General features: G+C 38.5%; 1 protein-coding gene and 1 long non-coding RNA gene across 3 annotated transcripts; both read right to left on the reverse strand.

Annotated features, from left to right (window-relative positions):
- Nucleotides 1–621: 621 nt before the first annotated feature.
- LOC115190707 (uncharacterized protein KIAA0754-like) lies at nt 622–3,378 on the reverse strand. Its single transcript, XM_029748813.1, has 4 exons — nt 3,364–3,378; nt 1,687–2,512; nt 797–1,014; nt 622–690 (listed from the first exon to the last, which is right to left on the reverse strand). The coding sequence occupies exons 1-4, from the start codon at nt 3,376–3,378 to the stop codon at nt 622–624; spliced, it is 1,128 nt and encodes a 375-aa protein (XP_029604673.1).
- A 13,895-nt stretch (nt 3,379–17,273) lies between these two features.
- LOC115190710 (uncharacterized) lies at nt 17,274–20,749 on the reverse strand. Of its 2 annotated transcripts, XR_003877382.1 has the most exons (5): nt 19,630–20,747; nt 18,609–18,746; nt 18,020–18,333; nt 17,847–17,921; nt 17,274–17,482 (listed from the first exon to the last, which is right to left on the reverse strand). It is a non-coding gene; the product is annotated as an uncharacterized LOC115190710 (long non-coding RNA). The 2 variants fall into 2 exon arrangements; XR_003877381.1 differs by lacking the exons at nt 17,274–17,482; nt 17,847–17,921 and having other exon boundaries at nt 17,928–18,333; nt 19,630–20,749.
- Between the last annotated feature and the right edge of the window lie 703 nt (nt 20,750–21,452).

A 21,452-nucleotide genomic window follows, 5' to 3' on the forward strand; every position in this document is an offset into this window, starting at 1 on the left:
AGATAACATCGGTGGTCCAGTCGTGAAGACCCGATGGGGCTCCGCATCGGCAGTAAAACGGGTCAGGATAGGTGAGTTGTAGCCCAGGAGACACTTCAGCTGGCTAGCTCAGGAACAGCCCACGAGTGGCTGACGGAACTCCTCAGCTGGCTAGCTGGCTAGCTGGCCAGCTCCGCAATAATGTGTGTTAATTCCGTGACCGACGTTGCCAATAGTCACTCAGGTAGCAGCTAGTTAGCTGCAAGATCCAGGTGTAAATGTCCAGAGCCTGCGGTAGAAATCGGGGAAAGGAGAGAGAATGTACAAAAACTGGCGATAGCTTTTCGAGCTAATGGACAGCTGAGGACGGCTAACCGTGGCTAGCTGAACTTCAATGTTAGCCAGTGAAAATGGCTAACCTCTGGCTAGCTTCTGTTGTGGAATTCAGATGAGGTAAATAATACTTTTTTTTTTGTTTGTTTTTTTAAAATTGGTGAGGCGGGTTGCAGGAGAGTGCTTTGAGGTTGAGTATTTGAATAAAAAAATGTAAAAAGATAAGTGAAGAAAAAAATATGTAAATATATATATATATACACGAGACACGACAGGACATCTGAACGGCTACGCCATCTTGGATGCGATTTAAGTGTATACCTCAGCCTTGGGCTCAGTTTTGTTAACCCTTCTGTGCAGAGTTGGATCCCAGACAATCTGAGGAAGAAGATATTAGCAATGTGAAGCAAGCCACAAATTGTCTTTTTTTTAATCCACTCAATTGTCTCTACATAGAATAAAGTGTTAATAACCAGTTCCTTACAGATCTGTCTTTGTCCTCAGGTAGATGAACCTCCTTCTTATTAACTCTTCCACTCCCAAAGACCCAGCTGAGCCAGCCTCCACTGTTATTGTGAACAGCAGGGGTCTCGGGCTCAGCCACCGGCCGGCTGCCAGTCTGGCACTGAGGGTTGGCATCGGAATGTTCCGGCTTGGTGATGGACATCATAGCAGGATGCTCAACATATCTAAGTCGGACATCTGTAATAAGTGGGAGAAGTCAGGCCACTCTGCTCATGTCACCACACACTGGGAGGTTACTCCAGGACTCTACGATCGCATTGTTTTGGTTGCAAAATCAACAATTCCCTGCATATTATGTGAGGGCTTACAAATTTGACCAATCACCAAACTATTTCTGAATAAAATAGTCACGTCATCACAATATTATTGCATAGAACTGACCCATTACCACAGTACAAAAAGAGGGCTCGCAATTTCAACCAATCACCGCACATTTACTGCATAATATGGTTCAATCATGCCAGACGTCAACACAGTTTTTTCCTTGTCAGCGCATTTTTGCAACAAATTGGACAAAACAATTGCATATTGCTATGCAAAATGTCATAATTGTCGCTGCAAAATCTAGCATATTTATCAGCTAATATCCAAAAAATCCATGCGAAATCCTGGAGAGATTCACCGGAATATGAAAATGTATACACTCACTACTGTAAGTCGCTCTGGATAAGAGCATCTGCTAAATGACTAAAATGTAAAAGTAAAATGGAGCTAAACCTGTTGTATGGAGAAAATGCATGAAAGTATTACAGCTATATACTCACATGAGCCATACATTTAATCTATCACAACTTATTCTCACGCTATCACAATGGTAATTTCTTTACTAATTAGGTAAGGTTAAGTGACCTCTTCTCTTGGAATAGAAATCCACAGGTGGAGTACACGCTCCACCATCCCATTTCCACAGTGGTGCCACCATGGGGATGATGGGAGGTGGTTGTGGATGATTGTTTCCATTCTTCACAGGGACACTGGTTGTGAGGAAGATCTCCTCCCTCTCTGCAGGGACACTAGCCTTTGGGACGATCCACTCCCTGTGTGCAGGGACGCTGGCCTTTGGGAAGATTCCCTTCCTCTGCGCAGTGACACTGGCCATCAGGAGGATCAACTCCCTTTGTGCATGGGTGACGTGTGATGCTCTGAGGATCTTCTTCTTCCGCGCAGTGATAGAAGCTGCTGGAAGAATCCCCTTCCTCTGTACAGGGATGAGGCCTGATGCTCGGAGGATCCCCTCCTTATGTGCAGGGATGAGGCCTGATGCTCGGAGGACCTCCTCCCTCTCAGCAGGGACACTAGCCTTTGGGACAATCCCCTGGCTGTGCGCTGGGAGGCTGGCCATTGGTACGATTCCCTCCCTCTGCGCAGGGACACTGGCTGTTTGGAGGATCCCCTCCCTCTGTGCAGGGATGAGGCCTGATGATCGGAGGATCTCCTCCCTCTGTGCATTGATGCTGGCTACTGAGAGAATCCCCTCCCTCTGTGCATTGATGCTGGCTACTGAGAGAATCCCCTCCCTCTGTGCAGGGACACTGGCTGTTTGGAGGATCTCCTCCCTCTGTGCAGGGACACTGGCTGTTCGGATGATTCCCTCCCTCTGCGCAGGGACACTGGCTGTTCGGAGGATTCCCTCCCTCTGCGCAGGGACACTGGCTGTTTGGAGGATCTCATCCCTCTGCGCAGGGACACTGGCTGTTTGGAGGATCCCCTCCCTCTGTGCAGGGATGAAGCCTGATGATCGGAGGATCTCCCCCCTCTGTGCATTGATGCTGGCTACTGAGAGAATCCCCTCCCTCTGTGCAGGGACACTGGCTGTTTGGAGGACCCCCTCCCTCTGTGCAGGGAGGAGTCCTGATGATCGGTGGATTTCCTCCCTCTGTGAATTGATGCTAGCTGCTGAGAGAATCCGCTCCCTCTGTGCAGGGACACTGGCTGTTTGGAGGATCCCCTCCCTCTGAGCAGGGACACTGGCTGTTTGGAGGATCTCCTCCCTCTGGGCAGCAACTTCGGCTGCTGTGATGATCTGCAGGTATAACATAGAGCATATAGTAATTCCATAAAAAATCAACCACTTGGAATCTATAACATCATTGACACATACACTGAGTGTGTTAAACATTAAGAACACCTTCTCTTTCCGTGACATAGATTAATCAGGTGAAAGCTATAATCAGTTATTGATGTCAATTGTTAAATCTTCTTCTCAGTGTAGATGAAGGGGAGGAGACAGGTTAAAGAATGATTTTTAGACAATTGAGACATGGATTGTGTATGTGTGTCATTCAGAGTGTGAATAAGAAAGACAAAAGATTTAAGTCCCTTTGAACAGAGTCTGGTAGTAGGTGCCAGTTTATGTCAAGAACTGCAAGGGGGGGGGGCAACTCAATAGGAAGGTGTTCTTAATGTTTTGTTCACTCAGTGTAGATCAATCCCTAGCATATACTGTCATTTGTATGTGTACTGATAATGTAAATACACAAATTATATTAACGTTATCTACAATATATTATAATACCGTAAGCTTACCTGCTGCAGGGGCATTTCCTCCTACAATTTTGAGCTGATTTTCTTCACTTAAGCAATATTTTGTATCTTTGTTAATTTTCACATTTATTGTGTTTGGAATGGCACTGTTACTACAGCATTTCATGTAAGTATGTAGGACAATTACCCATAATGCTCACTGACTGAACATTCAAAATTACCATGGCAACTATTGAAAAATTCACATGCCATCGGAAACTTGGAACCTCAGATTTGAAATGAATGTAAGTTATTAGTGTAGAGCTACCTACTGGTTGATTCTCATACTTCACAAGTGGGAAACTTGAAATCATCATTCCATAACGAGTTAGCGAGTCAGAAATGTCAGAATTTCCTAGTTCCGACTTGAAGGGCCTTCTATGATGTAGGGCAGGTCAGAAACTAAATTATTTTACTGTGCCCAGTCACACACAGACTTTTATGGTCACACAAGTTGCCACCGGTGGATTCAAAATGAGTAGCCTAACAATTATTTACATGGCCCCAGGTACATTTGCAACCAAATTATTTTTCTGTGAGAAATCAGTAATAGTTGCACACATAGGGTAACAATCAGCAATTGACAGTGAGCAATGAGCAAGATAAGCATAGACGGGAAGTTGACAATAGCTTATTATTAGTGTAAATACATTGGATTTCTATGGTTGCAGTCCTCTAAGATTGAATTGCATTGAATTGAAATAATCAGATCCAATGATTTACCGCCCGTAGGGTGGGGTATCGCTAGTCATCATTATTATAATCACCATCTCAATCATTATCACCATAACATCATAGACTTATTCTTCTGTATCTGAGACTCCTCTGACACTACCTTAGATATGGCAGTCTGCAACTCAATACACTGCCCCTGCAAGGTGTTCAGCGTCCCCTGCATATGGTTAATCGACTGCTTACTTTCTCACTTTTAGATAATGTAATACAATCTTTAAACTCATCAGAAGTGTAGTGCTAACCTCCATGAAAATATTGGCCCGTTATTTTGGGCTGCATTAGTTCCAACTTGTGATGAGAAGGTCTTGATGAAATGATCAGGTCAACATTTTGTTAGACATTTCAGAGATAGCATTAACAATTGTACATGAGACAGGGCTTCCAGATATTGAGGTATCTTCCTTCTGATGTATGTCAAAACATCTGGTGTGTGAGAACTCACATGAAAGGTATCCATGATTCCAGATTAAGCCAATCATGTATGTGATTACCATCCTATGGGTCAGCAATGGAATGATTGCTACACAGCTTTCAGGCGACTTTATGTCTTGGGCCTGGATGAATCATTGAAATACAAGTAATATTGTGAAGTTGTGATGCATTATTGCCATTGTAATTTGGAATATTCCATCAAAGTTATTTGTTTTGACAGTCAAAACAACTAACTCTTACGATTAATCACTTGACTTGAGTAACTTGAGTTGACGGAAGTAGCAACTTTATATTCTGACCTAAACACTGACTTGTGCAATGCCTAATGCATAATCTATGCACGTTATTTGCTCATCATAGTATATAGCCGAGGATCTCATAGTCCCAAAACAGCATTGGCCATTGGACTGCTCAGTCAAAACAACTAACTTTTACGATTAATCACTTGACTGGAGTAACTTGAGTTCGGAACTAAAACATTAAAAGTAGGCTACAGCTTGACGCATTTCCTTACCTTGGACAAGCGTATCCAAAAGGCCTATCCAGTCGTGCGTGAAGATACCTTTAGGCAGATAAAAGCGCGGTACGGGTTGAGACACGCTCGGTAATGTGAATCTGTAACACTGATATAAAAGCACGTTTTCGTTTATAATTTACACTGTAGAATGACCTGCAAGCCAATCAGAATCTAGTTTAAACAATACCGTGGGTTCCATGGAACGTCACAAACATATTAGGCCACTTGCGTCACAGATTACAGTCACTGAACATGGGTTTAATAGCTATATTGGCTATATGTACAGTATATGCACATCGTATTGAATTGAGATTACATTTACTGTAATTATGTAGCCTAATCCTATGAGGATCATATGTCAAATGTCAGAATCATAGCACATGAAAACATCATTAAATTGACTGCAGGTGATAAAATTCATCGTGACACAATATCCATGTAATTTCCATTAAATTACGTTGAACCAACGTGGAATAAACATTGAATTGATGTATGTGCCCAGTGGGAAGTGATCAATTCGAAATGATTGAATACATACAGTATTACAAAGAAAGAGTTTCAAAAATTGCTCCGAAAAGCTCGAAAAAGTCTCATTTCCCTGGGCCACCCAAAAGTAAAATGTATGTACGCATTACTGTACATCGTTTGGGATGAAAGCGTCTGCTTTCAAATCTCTGACTCTCACACATATTTACAATCTCGCGATGTTTATTTCTGGCGTTTTCACGTTTGCGGGATTTTGTGAAGTAAATGATGCGCAGGAGAGCTCCATGAAATCAGGGACATGGTCAAGATGGCGACATGAGAGGGTGGAACATTTCTAGCTGAGGAACAATTTTAGGGTTTTCTCACAAAGTATAACGTTTTTTTTGTTGTTGTTCTTTTTCGATGTAAATGTCGTTTTTAATTGAATTTGGCCAAAGAATATTCAACAAAATAGCTATAAGCCTAATACAAGTGACCACAAGGCAATGACAAAACGCCTTTCACGTGCCAAGGTGATATACTTCAGCATCGGGCAGCGCCCATGCACTGAAGTCTTTCAGCAATAACAATACAATACATCCAAAATGCGACAACAACAAGAAGTGCATTTATTCCATATGCATAATCAGACAACTGTGCATTGGTAATAATGTTTCGGATGAAATGGCTATCACAACGTCCAAAATTAAATTAATAATATCCAAAGTGCAGCCACAACGAGAAGTGCAATGTTTTCAGCCTATGCCTGTTAACTGTGCACACACTTGTAAAACGAACTGGCTATAATCACAATCTTAGTGATTATATTTCTATTGCAAAAATACTTGTAGGCCGACTGGCCGACAATATGCATGCGTCTTCTTTTTTTAATGTATTATATATTTTTTTATTATGAACACAACAAATACAAAAAAAAAACAGAAATATACAAACAAGAGTACAAAACCTAAAAGACAGGGGTATTACATATCAAGATTCATTTTCAATTTGTTAAATACTTTTATGGTGCGTATTGCTTTTTTGTTGTTTACTGATCATTTCAAAATAATATTTCAATTCTATCTTAAATAATGTGAAAAGGGGTTTGTTCTCTGCCCACTTCATTTTATGGACAAAGAATCTTCCATGAAAGATAAACAAATGAACAATGAAAGTTAAATCAGGGTCCATATCATTTGGTTCAAAATAAAACATAATATCAGAGTCTTTCAAATTAACATGAATAGTTGTTTCTTTTAAACTAAAATCTTCTAACTCACACCAAAATCTTCTGACATAAGAGCAGTCCCAAAATAAATGGTCAAGAGTCTCTGGGTCACAATCACAAAATACACATTTGTTATCAATAGCTATTTTAAATCTGTGTATAATAAAGGTCTTTACAGAGTAGATTCTATGAATGAGTTTGTATGATACTTCTTTCACCTTATTAGATATACAATATTTACCAGATAACAACGAAACTTTGTTCCAGTTCACTTGTCCTCGGGCTGCATTCCAGTACATTTTAACAGAGGGAATAGTAACATATTGACAGTTTCCTTATATACATGTTATTACATTTATAGTTTACAATGTCAATTCCTTCTAATTGTATTGAGGCTACAAAATCCTCAACAGTTGCACTTGGTAGTATTGTTATATTCTCCTAAAAGAAGAATAGCACCTTTAGGGACAGCTCTAACAACAATTTGATACTCCTCAGGAGTGAATGTAACATTGTGTGTTCTAATAAATTCTGGATAATCATATAGTTGTCCATCATTGTTCAGTAATTGTTTAACCCAAATAATGTTGTTGTCAAACCAGTTCTGGAAAAACAAAGACTTGTTTTTGAATTTGATGTCTTTATTATTCCAGATTGTATACCTATTAGGGGATAAATTGTGTTTGTACATGAGGTTCCAAGTTAGAAGTACTTGTTTATGAAAGTTTGCAAGCTTAATAGGGATTTTACCCACATCAAAGTTACATTTGAGTAAGAATTCGAGACCATCAATTTGTTGGAATATTAAATTAGGGATGATGTTCCAGATGCAATCCTTATTTCTTAAATAGTTTTGCATCCATTTAATTTTAAATATTATGAGGTTTAAAAATCCAGAGCATTCAACCCTCCCTCACCTTGGGTGCTACATATTACCGCTTTTCTAAAATAATGTGGTTTATTCCTCTATATGAAGTTAAATCATTTCGTATCAACCATTTTAGTTACTGACAGAGGAACATCCAAGGCAAGGGAGGTATAAACTAATCTGGACAGACCTTCAGATTTTGTTAAAAGTACACGTCCAGATAAAGAAAGATCTCTTAATAACCAGGAGTTAAATCTCTTTCCAATTTTCTCTACAATAGGAGAGACATTTAAGTTGGCCCTTTCATTCTGATCTTTGCTAACTGTAAAAACAAAAAAATGAAGAGTCTCAACAAAAAAAACTATTTTCAACTGTATCAAATGCTTTGTAAAAGTCTACAAATAAAATAAAGCTATCTTCCATAATGTGCTCATTGTAGTCTATCAAGTCCAATACTAGTCGAATATTATTATATATATGTCTGCCCTTCATAAAACCAGACTGGGTATCGTCAATGATTTGGTCAAGACATTTTTTAAGTCTTTCTGCAAAGATGGATGCAAGTATCTTTCCATCATTGTTCATTAATGTGATTGGTCTCCAATTTTCTATCATAGAATCTTTGTTTGTTTTGGGTATTACAGAAATTAGGCCCTGTGTCATAGAAACAGACAGGACCCCTAAATCAATTGCCTCCTTAAAAACATTAAATATTCAATTATAATAAAGTGAGCAATTTCTTTACCTCTCTTCATGGCTGTTTGTCTTATTTCATACTTCATTAATTCCCAATATTTCCCAAAAGACTTAAATAGTTGGGCTTTCCTCCAATTGTCTTGTATAATATCTTTGGCATCCATCTTGAAATGATCATCTTCCAACAGTTTACTATTGAGTTTCCAATAACTCCGATTCGGTTTAACTTCAGATCCATTCATATTTAAAGATAAGAATATAACTTTATGATCAGTAAGAATTGATGGTTCAATTGATACCTTGATTACAGAATTATCTAATGAATTAGAAATCAACCAGAAGTCAATTCTTGACTGTCTGGACATGTCCTTGTTACTCCAAGTGAATTCCTTTTTATCAGGATATTTAGATCTCCAAATATCGACTAATCCAAGACCAAGACATAGGTTATTAAACTCAGGATTAACTATGCAGGATCTGTTAGGAGGGGGATATCTGTCAATCATCACATTAGATACAGAATTAAAATCTCCACCTAAGATAATTTTGATATCCTGAAATACACCTATAACTCTATTAATTTCTTCTTCAAATTCTTGAAATAATATCCTGTTTGGTTTGTTGTTGGATGCATAAATATTCCCTAATAAAAACATTTCACTGTTGAAATTTACTGTTAACATTAACCAACGTCCAGAGTGGTGAGTCTTACTACTGATGACCTTCCCTTTAAATGCACCTCTTAAAACTGCTACACCTGCAGAGTGGTTGTTGCCATATGATAACCAGATATCGTTACCCCATTGATTTTTCCCAAAAAATAGATCGGAAGAACAAGCATGAGTCTCTTGTAAAAAGTAAAAGTCTGCATTAAACCGTTTGCAATACAGGAAAATAGCCTTACGCTTGAGTAAATGACGAATACCCCTGACATTAATTGAACAAAGAGATAAAGACATAAACTTCAACCAACAACCTTGTTATGCTAATATAAGCTTTTCCTAAGGATATGTAACTCAAAAGGATTTCCATCCCATTATTAACCTCTCCAATAACAAAAAAAACACCAAAATATTGGTCATAAAATTACCAAAGTATTGTTACTCCCACAAGGGGGACACATTGTGTATACTTTACAATAAGTAGTTATTCACCTATAGTTAGTATTTAGTTTACCAGTTCTCAGGTCAGCCTTTTCTCATTCAAGTGTTTGTGTACATTTATAAAATACAAGGCTGCTTTTCACCTGGTAATCAGTTTTTTGGCCTGACAGGTCTGTCCGAGTTAGACTCTTGCTCTCACTCAAATGTTCTGATTTGGCCGCATTTCTTTCCCATCGATGATCACTCTGGCACCGATAAAAAATGCAGTTTTCCCTGCCTTTTGAGCTGCAGCCACCATCGGCCACAGTTTCTCTCTTGTCACTTTGTCTGCTGAGGTCAGATCCTCCGTGAACCTCAATTTTTGTTTGATGAGGAATTCACAATTCTTTGCTCCCCTCCAAAGAAGATCCCGCGTAGATCTCTTGGTGAACCGGATGATGGTTGTCCTCGGTCTCGTCTTGAACCTTAAGTCTTCCCAAACGATGGACGATGTCTACATTTTCCTGAAGTTTGGCTTTTGATTTGGGAATGACAGCTCCACAGATGTCAACAACTCTGCATTTGATGTCCACACCTGCCTGCTCTGGAATTCCATGGAGCCTCAGGTTCCACCTGCGCTGGTATCTCTCCGCCTCATTCACCTTTTGCTCGACTTCAGACACCTTCTTTTCATTTTCCTGGCAGATAACTTCCACTTTCTTCATGTCACTTTTGAGGGTTTTCACTTCTCCAAAGATAAAGTCAACAGATTTTTTAATGGCCTCAATTTTCATCGTATTCACCCTAACCATGACCTCCAAGCCATTTGCCCTTTCATCTATCGTTGCTGTCAAAAGCATTACAATATTGTTTTGCATCTCAAGAAGTGACATACCCTCTTGGCCTCTCATCTTTTTCCCCTGGGGCTTGACTGGAGTGCCGGGGTCATAAGGTAAAGGCCTGAGCTGGGGACTGGAGGGGCGCAAGATGTGAGCATTGTTGTCCGTGCTCACCGCATTTTCATCACCCATTGCAGTATTTCCCCCCACAGTTACATTCTGAAGAGGAGGACCCAAAATCATACTATCTTTAGTGGTTAATTGTCCATCTGACTATCTCTCCATTTCTTTCCTTTTGGTTCCGGTCGTGGTAGTTTCCATGTACGTTCGACAAGCTAGTTTTTGAGCTAGCTAGCTTATCAGGCTAGTGTTGTGTTGTCGCAAACTTCGTTTTAGAGGTGAATAACTTGCAGAAAGTAATCAATTACTTTGGTAAATAAACTAAACCATATTCATAAAGGGTTTTATGACCGTAGAAATAATCCAATGGTCATAATTGGGTAAGGAAATCCAATAATTCCTTCAGCTCGCAAAACAAATGATCAGCACTGACCGCCATCTTCAGCTATCGAAAAGTTTCAGCGTGTGTAGTTAAGTTAGCCTGCTAACGTCTTCATAGCTAGTAGCATGTAATCAGGACATGACCAAACTGTTGCTGAGATAATGGATGTTGAAACTTCCAAGGAGAAAAGAGGCATTGTTGAAACTCACTCATATGCTTGCCGTGTAAAAAAGGGGAGTGAATGTGATTCATATTCATACCCGAATACCCCAACCAAGGAGCAACTTCCAAAGAAGCTGAGAAGTGAACCATCAATGAGCCAGCTACAGGACAACATCGTCCGCATCCTCACGGATGGCTATTCGTTTTTACCAATCTATGGTACAATGTTATTTGCAATTCTATAAAAAAAAATATATATAAAAATATATATATATAATTTAGGTCAACCACTTGCGTGGTTCAAAGGACTGTTTTTATTTGCAACTAGTAAGAACTTTTCTTTTTGTGAGACCCTGATTCATGTAAACGTGTACAAGTTTAATATTCTTCATATAGTCACTGTGATAGTAAATGTCCATTTCTGTTTTTTCTATTAATGCCAGGGGAATCCGTAATATTTTGTAAAGGAAATCTTTATTTTTGTATTGTAAGGGTAAGAGTGCCGACTTTTATTTCATTCAAGAAACTCATGCCTGTTCCACAGATACTGCGTTTTGGGAGTGTCAATGGGGGAATGACATTTGGTTTTCATTTGGTACTAATCGGTCAGCAGGTGAAGCTATTTTAAAAGGCAACTTTAAGGGTCATATATTGAGTCATGAAGCAGATAATACAGGGAGATGGATTATACTATTGGTAGATGTCAACCATGTTCAATTCATTGTTGCAAATACTTATGCTGCCAATAACAAGTCAAGTAACTGTATTTTATTTAGAGACATTGAGAGGAAAATAAGTACAATTATGTCTAAATTCCCATTGGCTAAAGTAATATGGGGTGGAGATTTTAATACAGTATTACATGATAATCTAGATAGATGGCCTCCTAAGGATAGCAATTCTGTTTGTGAGATAAGGAATATATGTCTAAGGTTAGGTGTTCTAGATATTTGGAGACATAAGAACCCAGATAAGATTATGTTTACATGGTGTACTAAAGATGTATCTATACCATCCCATATTGATTTCTGGCTGATATCTGAAGATATGGCTGACAAGGTTGATACAGTCTCGTGTGAACCATCGATTTTAACAGACCACAAAGGGATCTCAATAAAGATAAATATGCATGGTTTGTCAACAAAAAAAGTTAGCAAAGGTTACTGGAAAATGAACAAGACTTTACTAGAGAATTAAGTATTTAAGAAGGAAGTAGCAGGAATTAATGATAAATACTGGAATTGTGCCTGTGTTATCAATACGTTTGGAAGTTACTGGGAGCTAATGAAATTTGATTAAGTCTTTTGGCTATTTCAATGGGGAAAGAAATTGCTCGTGCCAAGAGAGAAAGAATATGACATCATAAAGGGAATAATGGATTATACTAAAAAAAGTTAACTAACTAATCAGGAACTACTGGAGCTATCATCATTGCAAATGCAGTTAGACTGTATCTACGAGGAAAAGGCCCGGAGAGCGGTTGTAAGATCAAGACGAAAATGGATGGAAGAGGGAGAGAAAAATACAAAATATTTCTTTAATTCAGAAAAAAGGGCAGGTGAAAAGACTTCCATATGTAAATTAATGATTAATAATACTCCCAATGAAAATCCAAAAGAAATCTCTCAGCATGTTGCCCAGTTTTATCAGAATCTGTATACATCAGCCCAGCCAACTTCCAATATGGATCTTTTCTTAGACAATGTAGCAAACATTGCTAAGAAGATAGATAATGATTTCAGGGATTTTTGTGATGATGCGTTATCTGAAATTGAGATAAAAGACTGTATTAAAAGCCTTAAGGACAATAGGTCCCCTGTAAATTATGGTTTAATAAGAAAGTTTTATAAAGCATTCAATGATAAATTGATTCCTTTCATTCTTGCTATGTTTCAAGAATCAATAGAAAAAGGGGAGTTACCAGCTTCCTTAAAGCAAGGTGTAATTACTTTGATTCCCAAACATAATAAGGATACTCTTTATATAGACAACTGGAGACCCATTAGCCTGTTGAATAATGATGGGAAATGATTTGCCCTTGTATTTGCTAAGAGGTTGAAACGAGGCTTGCATCATATAATTGATGAACATTCTGGTTTTATGCATGCTCGACACATTAGTAATAACATCAGGTTGATCTTAGATATGATTGACTATAATGACCTCATCCTTGATGATAGTTTTCTTATGTTTGTTGATTTTTATAAAGCTTTTGACACTGTAGAAAATGAGTTTATGTTCAAAGCAATATGTTTTTTGGGGTTTGGTGACTATTTTTTGAAAGCAGTCCAAACTTTATATAGTGGTTGTACTAGCTCTGTAAAATTAGCTCGCGGGAGATCCCAAAGATTTGATATTGGCCATGGCATTAGGCAGGGCTGCCCAATTAGTCCATTTGTATTTTTATTGGTTACTCAAATTATGGCCTTTCATATCAAGAAAGGGAATTTATGGTGTTTCAGCACTTGGCAAGGAATTTAAACAATGTCAACTGCCTGATGATACCACCATATTTTTAAGAGACAGGAATGAGGTTTCTAAAGCAGTTTCCTGTATTGAAGACTTTTCCTTAGTTTCGGGTTTGAAAATTAATATCAATAAGTCAAGTCTTATTTCCACTCAAGGATTGTGTTTTACAGGAAGTATATGTTATCCCAATTAAAGATAACGTTACTTATCTTGAAATTGTTATATCCAAGGATGAAAAACAAAGGAGTGAATTGAACTTTAACTCCATTATTGAAAAAACAAAGAAGAAATTGAACCTCTGGTGATGAGAGATAATTCGTTATACGGTTGGGTTTTATTTTCCAAAGCTGAAGGGTTATCCATATCGGTTTATGTCTCGTTATCACTTGACTTACCCCCTAAAATTGTAAAGGACTTAGATAAGATTCTTTATCATTTTATTTGGAGGAACAAGCCTCACTATCTACGAAAATATATTCTCACTAATACCCAAGAACAAGGAGGTCTTGAGGTTTTAGATTTCAATACTCCAAATAATACTTTTAAAATAAATTTCAAATAAATGTTAAAATTGGATTCTGAAGTATGTTAAGAACCAGAACAGTATTTGGAATGTTTTCCCTAAGTATTTATTTGACTCTGTTGGTGGTTTAGAATTTTGCTTCGATGTAATTTTGATATTGATAAAATCCCAGTAAAGTTGGCCAAATTCCATAAACAGACAATTCTAGATTGGATGTTAGCGTATAAACACAATTTTTACCCACAAATACTTTTTATGGAACAAAGATATATTATTTAAAAATAAGTATTTTTTATAACTGGTTTGAGAATACAATTATTTTGGTTGGTCAGTTACTGAATAAGGATGGAAATCTACTCTCATATGGGGAATTTCTTGATAAGTTTAAAATTCCAATTACCCCGAAAGAATATGTAATTGTTTTTGATGCGATTCCAAGGGGCGGGTTGTCTCCTTTAAATTCCTCTGTGGTTGATGTAACAGATTTACATGAACATATATTCATTGGCATTAGTATTGGTAGAGCATGGTGTTTGCAACACCAGGGTTGTGGGTTCGATTCCCACGGGGGGCCAGCACAGAAAAAATAAATAAAAAATGTATGAAATGAAATGTATGCATTCACTACTGTAAGTCGCTCTGGATAAGATGACTAAAATGTAAATGTAAAATAAATGTAGTAATAAACAGATTAGGAATATTGTTTGTGATACTACAAATCTCTCAGCAAGATTGTTTTGGTCAGATATCTATGGTGATATACAATGGAGGAAAGCATGGAAAAGTTCTAACAAATATTGTATCAGTAACAAAGTAAAGGAAGTTTCATTTGAAATGTTACATAGAATTTATCCTGCGAAACATGTTTTGGAAAGATTCAAGCTGTCACGACCGTCGTATGAATAATTAGACCAAGGCGCAGCGTGAGTAGAGTTCTACATTTTAATAATAGTGAAACTTCCAAAAACAACAAAGCTATAACGATCGTGAAACACGTAGCGCACATAGGCACTCACACAAAACAATATCCCACATCGCAGGTGGGACAAAAAGGACACACTAAGTATGATCCCCAATGAGAGGTAACGATTATCAGCTGCCTCCAATTGGGAACCATATACACACACCAACATAGAAATATAATACCTAGAAACCCCCCTAGTCACGCGCTGACCCAAAACACTATGGTCTATGGTCAGGGCGTGACACAAGCTGAATATTGAATATAACTGTGATTTCTGTGGAATGGAAAAGGAGACCATTTTGCATTTGTTTTTTACCTGTATTTATAGCAGAATGTTTTGGATTGACATACAGAATTTTGTTACAAAACAAATAGGGCCGGTTGTACTATTTAATGGTTTTGATATAATGATTTATTTCAGAAATTCTGACGAAGATAAAGATGTAGCATATTTAATTCAACTGCTAACAATACTAGGTACATTTCATATTCACAAATGCAAATGGCCTAATTCAAAACCTAACTTTTTTCACTTTATAAATGAGTTTAAACAATATGGCATCACTAACTAAAATGAAAAACAAAAAGGCAATTAAAACTTGTAGTCTTAATGAATATGATTTGTTTGTTTAGGATTCCTGGCAATGTAAATAGTTTGTTAGTACGCTTGTTTGCATGTGACTATTCCTCTTTTGTTTGATGATATTTGTTAATAAAGAAAAGTAAAAAAGAGTGCCCAGTAAAAGTTGAAGTCATATTGAACAACTACCAGAGAGAACCTTCTCTACATAGGAATTGCATACCATATTTTTTCCCATACATCAAAATAATACTTTATGTCAATCAGCAATTACTTACTTAGATAAGGCCTCAACAAGGCCCCAGTTAATGGTTGAAAATAACTTATGTCAGTGCCAATGAGTTACACTGAGTGTATAAAATATTAAGATCACCTGCTCTTTCCATGACATATGCTGACCAGGTGAATCCAGGTTAACGCTATAATCCCTTATGGATGTCACTAGTTAAATCCACTTAAATAAGTATAGATAAAGAGGAGGAGAAAGGTTTAAAAAAATATTGTAAGGTTTGAGACAATTGAGACATGGATTGTGTATGTGTGCCATTTAAAGGGTGAATGGGCAAGACAAAATATTTACATGCCTTTCAATGGGGCATGGTTGTATGTGCCAGGGGTACCAGTTTGTGTCAAGAACTGCAATGCTGCTGGGTTTTTTATGCTCAACAGTTTCCCGTGTGTATGAAGAATGGTTCACCACTCAAAAGACAATTTGACACAACTGTGGGAAGCATTGGAGTCAACATGGGCCAGCATCCCTGTGAATGTGTTGTAGACTCAGTACATTAATAGTATTGGTACCGTGATCTTGCCGTAACCTGTAAAGCTGGAGCAGCATGCGAGGCAGGGGGAGGTGTAGGTGATGCCATTGTCTGAACACACAGGGAAAATGGCTGGGAATAATGATGTTTAAATAATTGTGTCTGAACTATCATTGACATAGGCACAGTGACAAAACAGCCAGGAATCCTGGCTCAGTAACAACCATACTGTATATTCCCACAAGAGGGAGCCCAGGAAGAGGCCCATGTGTGTTTTGGTCTAACTCTCCCTCATATTCCACTGATCAAAACTTTTGTTTTTATCAACCCACCCCCCAACCAACCAACCAATCAGATGTCATATTTACCCGTTGTAGGACACGGTCAGACCAGCCACCTTAACGTTGTCACACTTAGTGCCAGACTGCAGAAGGAGGAGGAGGTAGGCCATGAAGGAGGTGACGAAAGACAGCTGGGCTGCAGACACAACGCCAAATCAAATCAAATCAAATTTATTTATATAGCCCTTCGTATATCAGCTGAAATCTCAAAGTGCTGTACAGAAACCCAGCCTAAAACCCCAAACAGCAAGCAATGCATGTGAAAGAGGCACGGTGGCTAGGAAAAACTCCCTAGGAAAAACTCCCTAGAAAGGCCAAAAACCTAGGAAGAAACCTAGAGAGGAACCAGGCTATGAGGGGTGGCCAGTCCTCTTCTGGCTGTGCCGGGTGGATATTATAACAGAACATGGTCAAGATGTTAAAATGTTCATAAATGACCAGCATGGTCAAATAATAATAATCATTGTAGTTGTCGAGGGTGCAACAAGCACGTCCGGTGAACAGGTCAGGGTTCCGTAGCCGCAGGCAGAACAGTTGAAACTGGAGCAGCAGCATGGCCAGGTGGACTGGGGACAGCAAGGAGTCATCATGCCAGGTAGTCCCGAGGCATGGTCCTAGGGCTCAGGTCCTCCGAGAGAAAGAAAGAAAGAGAGAAAGAGAGAATTAGAGAGAGCATTTTTAAATTCACACAGGACACCGGATAAGACAAGAGAATACTCCAGATGAAACAGACTGACCCTAGCCCCCCGGCACATAAACTACTGCAGCATAAATACTGGAGGCTGAGACAGGAGGGATCAGAAGACACTGCCAAGCTTATACCTCTTCATCAGTAGACCTCCCAGGAATAGCCCCACCGCACCCACAGGCAGGTTCACCTCACCTGGAAAAGTTATACTCACACGTCTTTAGTGCTGCCAGTGTGCTGGAGTTTCATTTCATCTCATGTTCAACAAACCTACAGGGGATGGGAGAAAACAAAAAAAAATAGAATTTAATCCCATTCAACATCAATACTGACAGGATGGAACATTTCAGTTGGAGCATGTCCATGTTTCTATGGCTTCGTTAAGACAGGCAGCCCAATTCAGTAGTTTTTTTGAGTAATTGGTATTTTGACCAATCAGATATGCTCTGAAAAAGAGCTGATGCGAAAATATGTAATGTGATTGGTCAAAAGATCAATTAGTGGAAAAAATATCATAATTGGGCTGCCTGTCTAAACGCATCCCTTGTCTCTCTGTCTCTGACCCAAACCTCAGTCCTTGCATCGATTACAGAGGGCTGAAAAGGATTACGATCAAGAATCGTTACCCCCCTACCCGATGTCCGCCGCCATGGAGTTGGCCCTAGGAGCCCAATTCTTCACCAAACTGGACCTCCGCAACGCTTTAAATCTGGTGAGAATCAGGGAGGGAGATGAGTGGAAAACTGCTTTTAACACCCCTAGTGGTCACTGAGTATTTAGTCATGACCTTCGGAATATCGAACTCACCGGCATTCTTTCAAGCATTGATCAATGACACTCTTAGGGATATGTTGAATGTGTTCGTCTTTGTTTACCTCGACGACATCCTGATCTTCTCCAAAAACCCTTCCGGAACACATTCGGCCCTGTCCCACCTCACTCAAGCAGGTTTTTGCTGGAATCTCGAGGCTGACAGGGCATTCATAGAGCTCAAGGGACGTTTCAACTCCGGACCCATCCTCGTTCATCCTGATCCTACTGGTCCCTTTGTGGTAGAGGTGGACGCCTCGGACACCGGAGCTGGTGCAGTCCTTTCACAGCGGAACGAGGAGGACAAGAAACTGCACCCATGCGCGTTTTTTTATTTATTTTTTTACTAAAAATGGCATATCAGTTTGGATACTAGGCTGCAACAACATAGCAGCACATAAAACAATGTTAGGGGTTTGACAGTAGAGTCATGAAAAAACGCCAGTCAATCAATTAATAGGAACAACTAGAAAACTGGACAATATTGAGAGCAGACTCTGAACCACAAGAAAAACGGATCATACTGTAGTCTGTATCTAGTTTTTACTACATGAATTCTCAAGCAACTCAATGTTATTGTTGATACCCATCTCAAAGCTGCAGTCTATGAGTCCGATGAGAGAGCTGGACAGGTCAAAGTGTCTCTCTGAGTGATGGCACACTTCATGTAGGTCCCTGACAGAGCTTTGGTGAAGGAGACGAACGACAGGGCCACGATGAACTGCTGACAAATACAAGAGAGAGAACATTAGTGTGTGTTTGTCCGTGTGTATGTGCATGCGTGGATGCGTGTGCAGACAGAGTGCATGTGTAGCTGAGGTGGCCTGCAATAGTAAAAAGAACGGACACAAGTTTACGTCTGCAAAGTTCTGGCGCTTTCTTTATTCTGAAGAATGTTTTTTTTCTCTTGTTCAATTGTCTATTTTCTTGTTAGTACTTTGAAAATATTCACATCAAACAAGTGCACACTTTAAATTACACAACATAAATGCACTTTACCTAAAGCACAACTCAAAAATGTTCCACAAATAACCCTGTCTTAGTGTATGGTTTCACATGAAAACCACAATGTATTTCACATTCATACAATAGAAACACCTATATATGAAAACATAACTGAATGTTTTTCTATATACCACTACCTCTATAGAAAACTGACAACAATACATTCAGCTTTAAGATAGTGGCACCTCCAGAAAATCGTCTCTCTCTCACTGTATGCACTAAAAGTCCACCAGACTGAGCGTGCTCGGCCAGTTTACCAGCTAGTGAGCACAATTTTACACAAAAAAAACAATAACATGTAAAACCAACTCAGAAATCCCTAACAAATGGATTCTTTATAACAAATCTCCTAGACAAAATCCAGTACAAGTAAGCTACTCAGTAAACATAGTCTCTGTGACTCGTAAATCGTTTTTTACCTCAGCTAGCATCAAGCTAACATATACTCTCACTCAATGTAAATCACATTCTTCTCTCACTCAGTTCGACACAAAGCCAAAACAAGACCTTTCCTAACGTGATAATACCTTGACAGAGTTGTTAAATAGCATGTTATTACATATTGTGTATATATTTGAACGTTTGGAAGTTCTGTTACATACCTGTAATAGTAAAAAGAACAGACCCAGTTTAGCTCAGTAAAGTTCTGATCCTTATTCAGCAGAATGGTGAGCGCTTGGCCAGAACTTGCTGTTTCTCCTGCTACAACAGTGCAACAGCGCCATCTATTGGCCTGATGGACTGCTAACGCTAAAGTATGTAGAAAATACAATTTAGATTAATTAAGACAAATACATAAACAAATTGGGGGGGAAATAAATAATAAAGGAGTGTCCGTTTTTAGTGACTTTGTTTTCAACCCATTACACAAGCACAATCGTACATGTGCATTTTAAAGCATTATTAAGAACCTTGAGTGTGGAACTGCAGGGCGTTTGGTGGCCTGCTTGTCAGGGACACACAGTTCCTGTTGGCTGGTCAGCTTCGCTCTGTCCTCTGCTGAATCACCCATCCTATCCAGTCAGATACGCAAAAACCACATCAATTTCACATGTGAACACGGGAAGTGTTCCAAAAACATGTTTTCATGTAATCTTATGTGAAGATAATGTGATAACATGTAAAGCAACATGTGATTACATTAAACTACACTTGTGAAAATGTGATTTTCGCATGATTTTCACATGGTTTTCACATGATTTCACATAAAATGTCAGTTGAAATCATGTGGTTTTTCTGTAAGGGCTGGAATATAAGATGCATTTTGATGTTATGTTTGATGTTACATGATCTTGAAAATGCAATGTTCTTTGAGGTTCTTCCATGTTCCTTTCCATGTATTTTCCATTTTACTTTCCCTCAGTCCTTTTCACTTTCCTTGGCAAAACAAGCTCTGTCTCCAGTCAAGACCTATTCAGAGCCACCATGAATTGAAAGCAGCTTCTGACGGATTTTAAACCATTCAACAAATAGTTTTATAATGAAGAGTAGACCCTACTAAACACCCTTGATTCTTTACACACACATTGAAAGCCAAAAATCTCAAATTTGGACTCATCAGACCAAAGGATAGATTTCCACCAGTCTAAGGTCCATTGCTCGTGTTTCTTGGCCCAAGCAAGTCTCTTCTTATTATTGGTGTCCGTCCATAAGTAGTGGTTTCAATGGAGCAATTCGACCATGAAGAACTTCATGGCTACTTCGAAGAATCTCAAATATAAAATATATTTGGATTTGTTTAACACTTTTTTGATTATTACATGATTCCAATTGTGCTATTTCATAGTTTTGATGTCTTCACTATTATTCTAAAATGTATAAAATTGTAAAAATAAAGAAAAACCCTTAAATGAGTAGGTGTGTCCAGACGTTTGACTGGTACTGTATATAGTGTGATATTGCAAATATGGAACAATCCAGGGGTGCAAAGCTCTTGGAGACTTACCCAGAAAGACTCACAGCTTTAATCGCTGCCAAAGGTGATTCTAACATGTATTGTGAATACTTATGTAAATTAGATATTTATGTTTTTCATTTTCAATACATTTGAAAAAAATTCAAAAAACATGTTTTCACCTTGTCATTATGGGGTATTGTCCGTAGCTGGGTGAGATGATAAAAAAACTATAATTTAATCCATTTGGAATTCAGACTGTAAGAAAACAAAATGAGGAATAAGTTAAGGGGTATGAACACTTTCTGAAGGCACTGTATATCTGCAAGAAAGTGATAAATGAGCGACTCTTTGAAAGGGGGTCATATAAACATTGCCTTATTTAAAAAAAATAATGCTAAAATGCTATAATCGGCATAGTTTCTCAGACCAAATCTTCATTCTGTAAAATAAAGTAAAATACACGCTAGTAAAATACATGCTACAGGGAATGCAAAAAAAAATGGCTTCTGCAAAGCACATATACATTGT

The sequence above is a fragment of the Salmo trutta genome, unplaced genomic scaffold (genome assembly GCF_901001165.1).
Source record: "Salmo trutta unplaced genomic scaffold, fSalTru1.1, whole genome shotgun sequence".
NCBI classification, from domain to species: domain Eukaryota; kingdom Metazoa; phylum Chordata; class Actinopteri; order Salmoniformes; family Salmonidae; genus Salmo; species Salmo trutta.